Source organism: Pteronotus mesoamericanus, unplaced genomic scaffold (assembly GCF_021234165.1).
Source record: "Pteronotus mesoamericanus isolate MK-2021 breed Mesoamerican mustached bat unplaced genomic scaffold, CSHL_Meso_final contig_20, whole genome shotgun sequence".
NCBI classification, from domain to species: domain Eukaryota; kingdom Metazoa; phylum Chordata; class Mammalia; order Chiroptera; family Mormoopidae; genus Pteronotus; species Pteronotus mesoamericanus.
The window spans coordinates 2,363,276-2,377,877 of record NW_026555085.1 but is presented as its reverse complement, the minus strand read 5'-3'; the positions used below and the strand labels follow the sequence as shown (position 1 = coordinate 2,377,877).

At 58.7% G+C, this 14,602-nt stretch overlaps 2 protein-coding genes across 2 annotated transcripts in view; one reads left to right on the top strand and one right to left on the bottom strand.

Annotated features, from left to right (window-relative positions):
- Positions 1–10,717, top strand: part of TNXB (tenascin XB) — a 57,519-nt gene extending 46,802 nt beyond the window's left edge. The window contains 17 exon segments of the mRNA XM_054569144.1: positions 1,672–1,968; positions 2,360–2,686; positions 3,897–4,175; positions 5,421–5,708; positions 6,647–6,937; positions 7,248–7,583; positions 7,780–7,902; positions 8,019–8,162; positions 8,358–8,477; positions 8,569–8,712; positions 8,800–8,930; positions 9,052–9,184; positions 9,278–9,429; positions 9,522–9,618; positions 9,711–9,872; positions 9,948–10,111; positions 10,431–10,717. Of these exon segments, the coding sequence (XP_054425119.1) occupies positions 1,672–1,968; positions 2,360–2,686; positions 3,897–4,175; positions 5,421–5,708; positions 6,647–6,937; positions 7,248–7,583; positions 7,780–7,902; positions 8,019–8,162; positions 8,358–8,477; positions 8,569–8,712; positions 8,800–8,930; positions 9,052–9,184; positions 9,278–9,429; positions 9,522–9,618; positions 9,711–9,872; positions 9,948–10,111; positions 10,431–10,532 (3,290 nt within the window). The 3' untranslated portion in view covers positions 10,533–10,717.
- Positions 10,420–13,105, bottom strand: LOC129067338 (steroid 21-hydroxylase). The gene is made up of 11 exons (XM_054569145.1): positions 12,907–13,105; positions 12,734–12,823; positions 12,490–12,644; positions 12,310–12,405; positions 12,109–12,210; positions 11,930–12,016; positions 11,658–11,858; positions 11,272–11,450; positions 11,092–11,195; positions 10,797–11,005; positions 10,420–10,660 (listed from the first exon to the last, which is right to left on the bottom strand). Exons 1-11 carry the CDS (start codon positions 13,103–13,105, stop codon positions 10,541–10,543), a joined length of 1,542 nt encoding a protein of 513 aa, XP_054425120.1. The 3' UTR covers positions 10,420–10,540.
- Between the last annotated feature and the right edge of the window lie 1,497 nt (positions 13,106–14,602).

The window sequence follows — 14,602 nt, the reverse complement described above, 5'->3', positions numbered from 1 at the left end:
AGCATCAAGCAGTTCCTTATTCTTTTGTACAGCCAGATAGTATTCCTGGTAGGGTAGACCACTGCAGTGTTTTTACACTCATCCCAGACACTCTGTACTTCATCACTAAATATTTATAGTCCTCTCTTTAAAAAGGCTATTTAAAAATAACCACATGAAAGTTATTGTACCTTAAGAATGAACAGTCATTCAACCAGAACAGAGGGAAGAAATAAGAATTCAAAAACATGAGGAGTGGCTTATGAGGAGCCTCTGGGACAACTTTAAACATTCCAACATGTGAATCATAGGGGCGCCAGAAGGAAAAGAGGAGGAGCAAGAAATTGAAAACGTTTTTGAAAAAATAATGAAGGAGAACTTCCCCAATCTTGCCAAGGAAATAGACTTCCAGGAAGTCCAGGAAGCTCAGAGTCCCAAAGAAGGTGGGCCCAAGGAAGCACACACCAAGGCACATCATAATTACATTACCCAGGGTTAAAGATAAGGAGAGAATCTTAAAAGCAGCAAGAGAAAAGGAGACAGTTACCTACTGAGGAGTTCCCATAAGACTATCAGCTGACTTCTCAAAAGCAACCTTTCAGGCAAGAAGGAGCTGCAGAGAAGTATTCAAAGTCATGAAAGGCAAGGACCTCCATCCAAGATTACTCTAGCCAGCAAAGCTACCATTTAGAATGGAAGGGCAGACGAAGTGCTTCCCCAGATAAGGTCAAGTTAAAGGAGTTCATCATCACCAAGCCCTTATTGTATGAAATGTTAAGGGGACTTATGTAAGAAAAGGAAGAAGATCAAAACCTGTGAACAGTAAAATGACAACAAACTCACAACCATCAACAACTGAACCTAAGACAAAAACAAAAACTAAGCAAACAACTAAAACAGGAACAGAACCACAGAAACGGAGATCAGAGGGGAGGGGGAAGAATGGGAAAAAGGTGTAGGGAATAAGAAGCGACATTGGTAGGTAAAAAATAGATAGGGAGAGGTTAAGAATAGCATAGGAAATTGAGAAGCCAAAGAACTTACATGTACGACCCATGGACGTGAACTAAGGGCAGGGGGATCCTAGTGGGACGGGAGTGCCAGGCGGAGAGGAATAGAGGGGAGGAAAAAAATGGGACAGCTGGAATAGCATAATCAATAAAATACATTAAAAAAAGGAAGAAAACAATCAATTTATTAAATATATGGATATATTAAATTTTTTTTCAAAAAGGAATGACCAGTCATTCCTTAATGTCCTCAAGTATCCACGTGGTGCTACAGATTTGTTTGTTTCATAGTTGGTGTTTTCCAATTTGTTGCTGGAATTTGGTCTAAGTAAAGAAGGTAGATTGTAATCGGGAAGATTGGAACCTTAAATAGGTGGTCAGGGGAAGGTCCCAAAGAGAAGGTAGCGTTTGAACAAGGACTCAAAGGAAGCATCGACATGAGCCATGCAAATATCTGGGGAAAGATGATGAGAGCAGAGGGAATACACAAGGGCTCTGAGGCAAGAGGCTGGCCAGTTAGACGGACCACAAGGAGGCCACAGAAAGACTTGGACGATCATAACCAGAAATGGATCTTAGGTTAGTCCCAAGCTAACACCATTCTGGTCTGAGGCCAGGAGAAGCTGGGGTATCAGCAACTCCTTTCAGCAACAGGAAAGCTTCTGTTTACATCTTTTCCCAGCCCCCGAAGAGGAACCCCCAGGCAGCCCCCCTTTGAAGCCGCGCCTGGGGGAGCTGACGGTGACAGGGTCCTCCCCGGACTCGCTGAGCCTCTCCTGGACCGTGCCCGAGGGACAGTTTGACCACTTCCTGGTCCAGTACAAGAACGGGGACGGGCAGCCCAAGGCGCTGCGGGTGCCGGGACATGAGGACGGGGTCACCGTCTCGGGCCTGGAGCCAGACCACAAGTACAAGATGAACCTGTATGGCTTCCACGACGGCCAGCGCCAGGGCCCCGTCTCCGCCGTCGGGGTGACGGGTGAGTGGACGGTGGGCGCCGCAGGGCGGGCGCCGGCAGGGCGATGGCACTCCGCGATGGGTGAGTGGGGTGCAGGGGGCGCCTGTGCTCGAGGTGCTGCAGGCTGCGCCGCGGTGCCCTTGGCGCCTCCCCGTGGGCTCCCCGAGGACCAGGGCGGGGCCCCCGGGGCAGAGAAAGGCCTCTGTGAGCTGCGCTGGTGGCTGCCCGGCTCCCCACAGCCGACCCCGAGGCCCTGGGCACGTTTGTGAGGCTGGACGGAGCAGGACCTCCCAGCCCCCAGGAGGGGCTTCTCCGCGGGGACCTCGGGGTCCAGGCACGACCGCGGCCTGGGAGAAGACCGAGGACATCTCCACGGACCCTGCCCCACCCTCCCTGTGTCTGTCCTTCTCAGCTGCAGAGGAAGAGACGCCCAGCCCCACGGAACCCAGCACGGAGGCCGCCCCAGAGCTCCCCGAGGAGCCCCTCCTGGGGGAGCTGACAGTGACAGGATCCTCCCCGGACTCGCTGAGCCTCTCCTGGTCCGTCCCCCAGGGCCACTTCGACTCCTTCACCGTCCAGTACAAGGACAGGGACGGGCGGCCCCAGGCGGTGCGTGCCGGGGGTGAGGAGAGAGAGGTCACCGTGCGGGGCCTGGAGCCGGGGCGCAAGTACAAGATGCACCTGTACGGCCTGCACGGGGGCCGGCGCGTGGGCCCGGTGTCCACTGTGGGCCTGACTGGTGAGTGGGGGCGGGGCCGGGTTTTGCTCTGCTGCTTTCGGCTTTTTCCCTTAGAGGTGAGCACCCCTTACACATGCGCTCTGCCCTTTCTCACATGGTGCCAATGTCCCACATGTTCCTTGAATGAGTGAGGACTGGTGGAGACTGTAGTCAGTGTCAGGTGGGCATGGAGCCTATGCCTCCGACATTTTAGCTTTGTTCCTTCTCTCACCATCCGGACCCTCTCACTTGCTGATTTAGTCATCTGTGGCTTCCTCAGTCTCCCTGACTGGGCAGTTTCATGGCTCAGATGTGGATGTGGATCCAGGTTCTCTGGATTTGAGTCCTGTTCTGAATGTACGGATTGTTTATTATACAAATGTGTCTGAACATCTGCAGCCTCAGATCCCCCGCACAGTGGGGTGATGCTGGTGTGGCACCTACTGCCCCTGTTGTGTGAGTGCTTATGCAGCACCTGCGACTCAGTAAACACCTTATAGCAATTAGCTTGAATGTTTGTTCTGTAGCCAGGAAAGCATTCCCTCTCCAGGACAGGGTCCTGCCATTGAGGCTCCTGCTGCTCTGTCCCAGCCGCCCTGCCCACAGGGCCCCCAGTGGCACCCCACCTGGAGGAGCTGGCTGTGGTAGCTGTGACCTCATGCACAGTGCACCTGTCCTGGATGGTGGCCCAGGGCCCTTTTGTCTCCTTCCTGGTCCAGTACAGGGACGCGCAGGGGCCGCCCCAGGGAGTGCCTGTGAGTGGAGACCAATGGGAAGTCACCATCTCCAGTCTGGCCCCTCCCCACAAGTACAAATTCCTTCCTACTATTTGGACTGCAGGATGCGAAAAGGCAGGGCCCTCTCTCTGCAGATGCAAAGACCCACGAGTGAGCTCCAGAGACCACCTTTGCTCCTGGAGCCTTTTGACCATCCTTCGCCCCCTTGTGGTGACAGTTGGGAATGTCACCTTCTGTGCTCCACACTCCAGACCCCAGGGCCTCCAGACCCATATATTGCCTGGGTCCAGTGAAATCCAGTCCTGCGCTCCCTCTTACCCCTCATCCTGTCCCTCTCCCTGCTCCCCCACCCCAAAAGACCCCTCTTTCTTCCCAGGCTCCTCTTTTGTCCCTATGCCTCTGCTTCCCCTTTCCTGACATGTGACCCTGAGGAAGTTCTGTCTGCTTCTGTCACCATTTCTGTCACTCTCCATGTACCTCTCTCTTTTTTCCAGTCCCAGACACAAAACCTTCTCCTCACCTGGGGGAGCTGACAGTGACGAATGTGACCCCAGACTCAGTGGCCCTCTCGTGGGTGGTCCCCCAGGGCAAATTTGACTCCTTTGTGGTCCAGTACAAGGACAGGAACGGGCAGCCCCAGGTGGTGCCTGTGGCTGCAGACCAGCTGGAGGTCACTGTCAGCGGCCTGGATCCCAACACGAAGTACAAGTTCCTGCTCTACGGTCTGGCAGGCAAGAAGAAGTTGGGCCCCGTCTCTGCTGACGGCACCACAGGTAAACTCCAGCCCTGCCTCCCACCTTTCCCAGAGCTGCCTCTTCCCACAGCTGGCCCTGTGGCCTTCCCGTGAAACTTATTCTCCTTCAGCCTTGACATAACAATCATAACACCAAAAGCAAACACTTACTGAGTCGCTGTTGCATGCCAGGCACTCTTATGAGCATTTTATATGCATTTTTTCCATTCACTGACTGGCAATGTACTAAAAACAACCCAGGCTTTGGAACCAAGCAGGCCTGTGTTCAAATCCCGATTGCCAGCTGTGTGGCCATGAGCAAGCCACTTTCCTTTGAACCTCAGTCTCCACACTTGCATAGTGATTATGAATAATATCTACTGGCGCTCAGTAAATGTTCACATCCCCCTCCCTCTGTCCCAACTCTGTGGCAAGAGGTAGAAAATACAGGAGAATTTGGCTGCAAAAAGACAATGGAAAAATCCAGCGTCATTGTGCCCATGACTCAGCCCCCAAGGAAAGGGTGGAGGTAGGTCACTGACTCTCACTCCACTCCCAGGACCATGAGTCACCCTGGCCAGACAAGGATGGGACACATGGCCAGTTGGGGCCTGAGGCCCTCAGACTCCATAATCCTCTTCCCTGAACTCATTATGGTGACGGGATACAGACTTCTCCTCCAGCTCCACCGGTCAGCACCCACCCTCGGCAGGTCTCTTCCGTACTCTGCCCCTGGCTTCTCCCCCTGCCTCTCCTCACCCGGCTTCGAGGTCCCAGGGTTCGTGCAGGGCTGGGGCAGTGAGTGGAAGGAGGGCCCAGGCTGATGGAGAGCAAGGAGGGGTCGTGCCGGGTGATGGCAGCCTGTGAGCTTGACTGGCTGCCCGGCCTGGCTCTTGCTGTCAACCCGACAACCCAGATGCCCTCCAGGGGCTTTTCCCAGCTCTGGCCACATCTCTGCTCAGGGCACTCAGGGGTCAGGGGGTAACTGACACCCTTCTCAGCAGCCCCAGCCCCCCTGCTCTCATAAGGTGATCTTTTATGCATTTCTTGCATGCCCGTCACAGTAGGGAGGGGGCGGGGGCAGGGAGGCGTTTGGGCAGTGGCCTCTGGAGGAGGGGACCAGGCTGCCCGCAGGCTGGAGCAGTCCTGTCTCTTCAGGTGGCTGTCCGTGAAGCCACACCTCAGGGACTGTCTCTCGGACCCTCACACCGCCTGGAAGTTGCCAAGGTTGAGGTGAAGGCAGCTCTAAGAGTTTCTCCTCCACAAACCCCCACTCTCCCCACAGCTCCCCTGGAGAAGGAGTGGCAGCCCCTACCCCACCTAGGGGAGCTGGCAGTGACAGATGAGACCCCGCACTCCGTGCGCCTTACATGGAGAGTGGCCCAGGGCCACTTTGACTCCTTCATGGTCGAGTACAGGGACACAAACGGGCAGCCCCGGGCAGTGCCTGTGGCTGCAGATCAGCAGGAGGCCACCATAGGTGGCTTGGAGCCTGGCAGGAAATACAAGTTCCTGCTGCACGGGATCCTAGAAGGACAACGCCTGGGCCCTGTCTCTGTCCTGGGAATGACAGGTGAGTGGGAGACTGTCCTAGCGGGCCAACCTGTGTGAGTTTGGGCTGAAGATGTAGGGACAGGCATGAGCAGATAGGGGCATGAGGGAGCCCTGCCTGGGGCCCAGAGGAAGGTGCCAGAGGCCAGCTCTGTCAGTGACTAGGGGTCAGTCGAAAGCAGGAGCCGGGCCAGGAGAGGCCCAGGCAGTGGTCCTCAATCCTCCGGACCCCTTCAATTACGCGCCCCCCACCCCCCCCACCCCCCCACCGCCCGGCAGCTCTGTGGCTGCTCTGTCTTCCTCAGCGGGGCGCTCCACGTCCCCTCAGGGTGGCCTTGCCCAGATAAGGATAAGACCCCCACCCATGGATAAGTCAGGAGCCTTTTCTCAGATGGAAAAATTACTGGAAAAGAAAACAAGAAGGAGCAAAGAAACCAGCAGAAGTGGCTGTGGTGGTGGAAGGGGCTCCTCCCCCAGAGGTGCGGGCCCAGCTCCCAGCAGCCCCACGGGGCAGGTTTGCCCCCCACACCGTTCACCAGCCACTTCCACCCTCAGCTACCCTCAGACAGGAGGCCTGTGGCCGAACTCGGGGGTGGCCAAGCTAGTCCCGCCTCAGAGGCAGCGCAAATTCAGACCTGGCAAAGGAGCCCACAGAGGAGTCACGGGGCCACAGTGTTGGCACCCAGGGAGGCCCGCAGGAGCAGGCCTCACCACCAGAGCAGGAATTTGGCAGATTCAAGAGAAGGAACATGCTAGAAGCTTCAGCCCCTCTCTTCTCTCTACCTGGCTTCCATGGAAGCCAGGACCTGTAAAGTGTGCACCTCAGCCCTGGGCCACCCAGGAACTGGTGCAGTGGTGCTGGGAGGGCCTGCAGTGGGCACACGCACGCACGTGCAGCACACACAGCGCATGCACAGACATGCACGCACACTCAGCTCCTTCCCTGGGCTTCTCCCACAGCCCCAGAAGAGGCTCCCGAGCCCCCGGAAGGGCCCCGTTTGGGGGTGCTGACAGTGACTGACAGGACCCCGGACTCCCTGCACCTCTCATGGACAGTGGCCCAGGGCCCCTTTGACTCCTTTGTGGTGCAGTATTGGGACACAGACAGGCAGTCCCAGGCCTTGCTTGTGGGTGGTGACCAGAACAAGGTCCTTGTGTCCAGCCTGGAACCGAGCACCCCCTACAAGTTCTTTCTCTACGGCCTCCATGAAGGGAAGCGTCTCGGCCCTGTCTCAGCTGAGGGCACCACAGGTACCCCTAGGCGAGGGCCTGTGTCTTAGCCTCCCTGCTTCTCATCTGGGCCTGGGAAGGGTGGGGGGTGCCCCAGAAGTGGTGAGCACAGGGAAAGAACATGGGGGTGCCATGGAGGGAGGAAGGGGTTTCCCTGGCTCTGCACACAGGTGGTGTCTCTATGGATCCTACTGTGGGTGCCAGCCCCCCATTCGCTCCACTTTACAGATGAGGACCCAGGGGCCAGGCTGGGTGGCAGAAGGGACCTGCCCCAGGTCACCCTGCTGGTGTGCTTCTGCCTTTAAGCTGTTTTCCCGCCTGCTCTGTGCAGGGTCAGCTCCTGCCGGTCAGACCCCAGGGGAGCTGGGGCCCCGGCTCTCCCAGCTGTCTGTGACTGATGTGACCACCAGTTCTCTGCGGCTCAACTGGGAGGCCCCCTCTGGGGCCTTCGACTCCTTCCTGCTTCGCTATGGGGTCCCATCAGCAAGCACTCTGGAGCCCCATCCGCGTCCCTTGCTGCAGCGGGAGATGACAGTGCCAGGGACACGGCGCTCGGCTGTGCTTCGGGACCTGCGTCCCGGGACCCTGTACAGCATTACACTGTACGGCCTGCGTGGGCCCCACAATGCTGACAGCGTGCAGGGCACTGCCCGCACACTGAGCCCAGGTGAGGCCCCATGGCTGGGAGCTGGTGCCTCAGCCAGAGGGAGGCTGGCGAGTGGGGCGGGGAGTGAGGAATGCAGAAAGACTTCCACGTCTGTGCCTGCAGCCAGTGGCCCAGGAAGGCGAGGGCGGGGGCAGTCCTCCACAGGAGGCCCTCGCCCATGCCCTCACAATGTTCCTTGGCACACCACTCCCCTCAGTTCTGGAGAGCCCCCGTGACCTCCAGTTCAGCGAAATTGGGGAGACCTCAGCCAAGGTCAGCTGGATGCCCCCACCGTCCAGAGTTGACAGCTTCAAAGTGTCCTACCAACTGGCGGAAGGAGGTGACACCCTTTGCCCATGTCCTCACTGGCTCTCCTTTCTTCACACCCTCCACTCTGCCCACCCTGCAGCCCCTCCTGGCTTCCCTAGCAACCTCCCGAGCCCACCATGTTTTCAGGGGAGCCACAGAGTGTGCAAGTGGACAGCCAGGCGTGGACCCAGAAACTCAAGGGGCTGGTCCCAGGTGCTCACTATGAGGTGACGGTCGTGTCTGTCCGAGGCTTTGAGGAGAGCGAGCCTCTCACAGGCTTCCTCACTACTGGTGAGATCATTGGCTGGGCCAGGATGGGCGAGGGAGGGGAGGACATGAGACCATGGGTGGGGATCAGTTCAGTGGCTGGAGAGGGGAGAGGTGTTGGAGGGTACAGTCACAGACCAGAGCCGCAGCAGGGTTTGGGAAGGAAGGGTGGGGAAAACAGCAGAGGTCCGCTATGAGCCCCTTACGCTGTTCTCCCAGTTCCTGATGGCCCCACCCAACTGCGAGCACTGAACTTGACAGAGGGAACAGCCATGCTACACTGGAAGCCCCCTCAGGCTCCTGTGGACACATATGACATCTGGGTCACAGCCCCAGGCAGTGAGTGGGGCTCAGGCTTTTGGAGGGGACATATTCAGGGAGGGAGGGCAGAGGCAGACCAGCAGCCGCTGATACACCCCGCCATGGCCAGCCCCCCGCCTACAGGCTTCAGCCCCGGGCAGCGCTGTGGACTACCCTTTGCACGGCCTCATGCTCCACACCAACTACACAGCCACCGTGCATGGCCTTCGGGGCCCCAACCTCACCTCTCCAGCCAGCATCACCTTCACTACAGGTACCTCCTGTGAGGTTTGTGGAACAGGGGAGCGCAGGTGCAAGGAAAGGCCTCATCCTCCACTTCTCTTCCCTTTTCCCCTTCCAGGGTTGGAGGGTCCCCGGGACTTGGAAGCCAAGGAAGTAACCCCCCGCACAGCCCTGCTTGTTTGGACAGAGCCCCAAGTCCCACCAACTGGCTACCTGCTCACCTATGACACCCCTGGTGGACAGACCCAGGTGCCCCCACGCCTGCCCCACTGGCCAACTCCCCATTCCAGGAGGGGCTGTCTCTGTCTCTGCCCCTCCTGGTGGGGCTCCCCCTCCCTGTCCCCTGACCCACCCCTTCTCTGTCTCGCAGGAGATCTTGCTCCCAGGAGGCATCACCTCTCACCAGCTCCTGGGCCTCTTTCCCTCCACCACCTACAGAGCCTGGCTCCGGGCTGTGTGGGGCGAGAGCCTCACGCCGCCCATGTCCACTTCCTTCACCACTGGTACTTGGGTGCTGGGACCTGAGGTGGGGGCTGAGTGGGCAGCCGGGTCTAGGGTTTGGAGAAAGCACTGACCCCGCTCTGTCCTCTCCCCAGGTGGACTGCGGATCCCCTTCCCCCGGGACTGTGGGGAGGAGATGCAGAATGGGGCCGGCACCTCCAGGACCACCACCATCTTCCTCAACGGCAATCGCGAGCGGCCACTGAATGTGTTTTGTGACATGGCGACTGATGGGGGCGGCTGGCTGGTGGGTGGCAGCCGGAAGCCCAGGGACCTGCACAAGGGCCAGGGCTGGTGCGCCAGGAGCCACAGGCTGATGGTACCCCACCTGCTCCTCAGGTGTTCCAGCGCCGCATGGATGGACAGACGGACTTCTGGAGGGACTGGGAAGACTATGCCCATGGTTTCGGGAACATCTCCGGGGAGTTCTGGCTGGGTCAGTGCCTCACAGGGACTGGGGGGACCAGGGAAGGGAACGGGGCCCTGTGGACACCGGGGCCCTGGTGAGAGCACGCTCCCCACCCCCAGGCAACGAGGCCCTGCACAGCCTGACGAGAGCTGGCGACTACTCTATGCGCGTGGACCTGCGGGCTGGGGACGAGGCAGTGTTCGCCCAGTACGACTCTTTCCGGGTAGACTCAGCCTCGGAGTACTACCGCCTCCACCTGGAGGGCTACCATGGCACGGCAGGTAAGGGCTGGGCCTGGAGGCTGGGTGGGGGTGAGACGAGGGAGGCCCTTATTTCTTTCTCCACCCGCTGGCCAGGGGACTCCATGAGCTACCACAGCGACAGTGTCTTCTCTGCCCGAGACCGAGACCCCAACAACTTGCTCATCTCCTGTGCCGTCTCCTACCGAGGGGCTTGGTGGTACAGAAACTGCCACTATGCCAACCTCAATGGGCTCTACGGGAGCACAGTGGACCACCAGGTGAGGGGTCCGGGGGCAGATGTGGCGGGGGTGGCTGGGGCTCAGCCTGCCTGGGTGTGACAGGACTAGTTACTGAGTCCTCATGGCCCTCATCTGCAAAATGGAACAATGATGCTCTCTCACCATGGTGTTTTGGGGAGAAGATGATTTATTGATTGGAAAGAGCCAGCTTGGGATTAAGCCCCAGTCTTTGCCCTTGAGGGTTATGAAGGCAGCAGGGAGGGATGAAGTTTGATTTCTGGGAATCAGCTTCCCAAAAGGACAGGGGTGGGAGCAAATGGGATGTCTGCTTTGACTCTCTCCACAACCTCCTTTCCAGGGAGTGAGCTGGTACCACTGGAAGGGCTTCGAGTTCTCTGTGCCCTTCACGGAAATGAAGCTGAGACCCAGAGGCTACCGCGCCCCTGCCTGGGGAGGCTGAGCCTCGGCTCACCTCTCCCGCGCAGGTAAGACTGCCGAGCACTGAGGGGCCGCGAGGCGAGAAGAATCAGGGCCCGTCTTCACCACCCATCCACCAGAGGGAGCCTTCTCCACCGCGATCTCACAGCACTATGTTTACAGGGGGGAGGGAGGATAGTATCGAACAATAAAAGGAGACACTGAGGCACGAGGTCTGCACGTGTCCTGCCTCTTACTGACACTTGTCCTGGATGGGGCCGTGCGCTCCCCGGGGCTGCAGCCGCACCTGGAAAGGCTGCACAGCGAGGTTGACCCCGTGGGGCTGGGGCTGCAGGGAGGGCAGGGCGCCTGCGGGCGGCAGCAGAGTGAAGGCCTGCAGCAGGCGCGCCAGCACCACAAACAGCTCCAGGCGCGCCAACGGCTCGCCCACGCACACACGAGCCCCGCAGCCGAAGGCCAGCGCGCTGGGACTTGCGCCAGGGGCCAGGAAGCGGTCTGCGGGGAAAGGGCAGACCTGGTCAGCGGCCACGAGGGACCGGCCCGCACTGCTCCCACCCGCGGGCACCGGGCCTTGCACGCACCAGGCCAGAACTCATGTGGCCGCTCCCAGACCGTCTCGTCCAGGTGGGCACCTTGGAGGTTGGGGATGACAACCGTGCCCTCGGGGATGTCGTAGCCGAAGATGCTGATGGCGAGGTGGAGTTAGACGCCGGCCAGGACCCCGCCTGCCGTCCCATTCACCCCTACCTTTCGGGAGTCACCTGCTGGGCCGCGTGGTGCGGTGTGGCAGCGCCAGGGGCACTACTGGCCGCAGGCGAAGCACCTCCGCGATGGTGGCATTGAGCAAGGGCAGTCGTGTGCGGTCCTTGTACGGGACTTGGGAGCTCCAGGCCCCAGGGCCCAGCTCACGGTCCAGCTCCTCCTGCAGTCGCTGCTGAACCTGGGAAAGCGGGGGGAGGGCCCCCCCCCCCCCCGCAAGCTTAGTGTGGGGTCCAGCCTTGCCTCTCGCCCCGCTCTAGTCATGCCCTGGTGCACCCACAGCAGCCTTTGTAACAATTAGGAGAAGCCCCCCCATCCTGTGCTAATACAACCTGCACCAGGGTGGAGTGACAGGCGGCCAGGAAGGAGCCTGCCCCCGGGGGCACACCTCAGGGTGGTGAAGCAAGAACGCCACAGTCCAGGAGAGGGTCGTTGAAGTGGTCTCCGTGCCACCGATGAAAAGGTCCACCACAGACATATGCACATGCCCTTCGAGGAGCTGTCCAGGGCCCTCCTGCACTCTCGGCTTCCCCACACCCTGGAGCATGTAGTCCATCATGTCCCTCCAATGTCCGACCACCATACTCTCCTGGAGAGGGGAGGGGCCCGCCTGAGTGCCTGGCTGCGGGCTGAGGGGCCCAGTCCAAGCACAGTGCCCACCTTGTGCCGCCTCAGCTGCTCCTCCACAATGTGGTCCCTGTTCTCCACAGCCTGCTTCAGCCTCCAGAGGCCGGGGTTGGGGAAGAACTGGGCAGGGGCGAGAGAGTGTAGCTGCTGGGAAGGAAGCCTGTCCCCCACCCACTCCCAGGAGCCAGGGTTTCTGGGCTCCACCTCCTCACCCTGAGGAAGGGAAAGATGTCCAAAATTTGGATGGACCAGTGGTCCCAGGTTTTCATCAAGTCCTGGACACAGTCGTGAAAGACATGCACTAAGGTATCCTCCTGCTAGAGGAGGGAATCCTTTCAGTTCAGGCCAAGGACAGGGTCAGGGAGAGGCTGAGGGGTGGGTCCAAGCTTATGTAAGCATGAGAGAGCCTTGACCTGGTCTCCGAAGGTGAGGTAGCAGATGATGCTGCAGGTGAGGAAAGAGAATTCCTTCTGGATGGCTACAGGGGCACCAGCCTGGGCTCTCATGCGCTGCGGAGAAAGCATGAACTGAACAGGCCGGGGCTGCTGGGAGAAGAGAAGCCGACCTTGGGGGACCATGCGGTCCAGCCTCACCTCACAGAATTCCTGGGTGAGCTGCTCCACCAGGGGCTCCATGGAGCTGCGCATGCCCAGCAGCAGAGCAGAGCGGGTGAGTCTCTTGTGGGCCTTCCAGAGCAGGGAGTAGTCCCCGAGTGAGAGGTCCTGGTTGTGCTGAGACACCAGCTTGTCTGCGAGTAAGGTGGGGGTTGAACTAACCAAGGGAGCCACAGCCGGACCTTCCCTGCTTCGCCCAGCCCCAGCTTCTGCCACCCCTTACAGGATGGTATCTGGGGTCTGCCGGCAAAGTCCACCCACTTCTTGACCATGGCCTCCTCAATGGTCCTCTTAGAGTTCAGCACCACCACATCTGGGGGAGCACCAAAGCAGACATCAGCTGAGAATGCACCCACATCCCACTGTGGCGGAGCCAGGCAGGGAGCAGGCACTCACCTTGGAGCCCGAGGCGGAGCCTGTAGATGGGCCCGAGTTTCTGAGCTAGGCCAAGCAGATAGATGGGGAGGTTGGGCTGCAGCAGGTGCAGAAACCCGGGGACAAGAGGTGGGAGATGGAGGCTCCTGAGCTTCCACTGGCCCCACAGCAGACGGGCACCAGACAGCACAGTCAGCAGCAGCAGCCCAAGGAGCAGCATGGCCAGAGACGCATGCAAAGGCCCCTGCCTGGCCACTTATAGCTCTGGAGGCCCCACCATCCATCTTGCTGCTCGGGCTGTTCCGGGGGCCCCCCTTCACTCCTTCCCTCAAGCTCCTACCCACAGTCCCGCCCACAGAACACCACATTCTTGGAATGGCAACAGGCCTTGTTGGCCTTGGAGAGTCCATATTTCAAATAGGCCTTTCTTCTTTCATCCATCAAGAAGAAAGGAAGGAAAGCGCAACCCTGAACTTTCTCCCACAGCCAGCATCAGCTTTATGGCCCCACACCAGCCATGCAGGGAAATGTGTCCGCACTCTGGGCTGAGCCTGCTGAGCCTGCTGCCCACCCTGGGACCAGTTTCCTGCGGCAGTGTTTGTCTGCAAGGGAAAATGACAGTCCTGTCCCCATGTGCCCTTCAGATTGTCTGAAGAACAAAATGAGGTAAAAGTGATCTGTGTGTTGTTTTTTTAACTCACAGGTGCGTAAACACATAGCCTGGTTTGCCTGGGTTTTCCCACTTCATACCTGTAGTCTCGTGTAATTATCAGTTCTCATTTCACTCTCAAAAGTTGAAGATGAAGAATCATCTGGTCTCCAATTTGGAGCTCTTACCATGTACTGCATACCTTTTTGGTTGCAAGAAAAAGAGACCAACTTGAGGGACTGGAGCTAAAATAAGAACTGTTACATGAATACAAGGGTAGCTCAGAACCTGAGACAGGAGACTAAGGACAGGGAATGTGGAGTGCCCTAGGGACAGTGTTTCCTCACACTTCATTCCTCCCTCCTGTGTCTGCGGTCCAGCCGCTTGTGTTCAGGTGCAGGCAGAGCAGGACGGCTGTTGGGGTCACAGTTCACAGGTTACAGGTCCAGCCCAAGGGCAAGTGAGGCTTCCCAGCACAACTCAACGTGCCTCCCCTGTGATTCCAAAGTCCCCAGGAAGGAGCTCAATTGCCACAGCTGGGGTCAGGGGTCCAGCCCTATCCTGAGAGCTGTCACCGAAAGAAGTGGGGTCCCACCAAACCAATTAGGACTATCAGGGACCAATTTTATGTGTAGAATTTGAGGACCTTAGAGGAGCGTCTGAGGAGATTAAAGGGGAGTCTTGAGAGGTCATGCCAAAGAGAAGCATGGCTCAGTGAGAGAGCTGGTCCTCCTGGGGATCAAAGGCTTGGAGGGGACCTGAGACTCATGTCATCCCCTAATTCCTCATCCCTGGCTCTGTGAACTGACCCCAGACCCAAGCGGTGGAGGGCCCTCCCCCTCAGAGCTTTGACCGGAACACAGGCTGTGCCCTGGGGAGCCTGAGTTGACGTCCCCACTGTCCCACCTGCTGGCTTGGAAAGTTAACTCTGGGCTCCTAGTGGAAGAGGTGGAGCTCTGCCTGGGTCCATGCCCAGGACTGGGAGAGAACACAGGCCAGGGCTCTGTGGTTGGGCAGCAATAGCTGCTGCCCCGCTCAGTCCCAGGCCAGGTCTTGCCATCGCTGCAG

What these genes read in the sequence shown, in the direction of transcription:
- LOC129067338 (XM_054569145.1), bottom strand. Translation starts at nt 13,105, where the DNA reads ATGCTGCTCCTTGGGCTGCTGCTGCTGACTGTGCTGTCTGGTGCCCGT. An exon ending in ACATCTTTCCCTTCCTCAGG is followed by an intron (nt 12,017 to 12,108) that starts GTGAGGAGGTGG and finishes GCCCCTGCCCAG; the next exon opens with TTCTTCCCCAACCCCGGCCT. An exon ending in GCCACATGAGTTCTGGCCTG is followed by an intron (nt 11,006 to 11,091) that starts GTGCGTGCAAGG and finishes CTTTCCCCGCAG; the next exon opens with ACCGCTTCCTGGCCCCTGGC.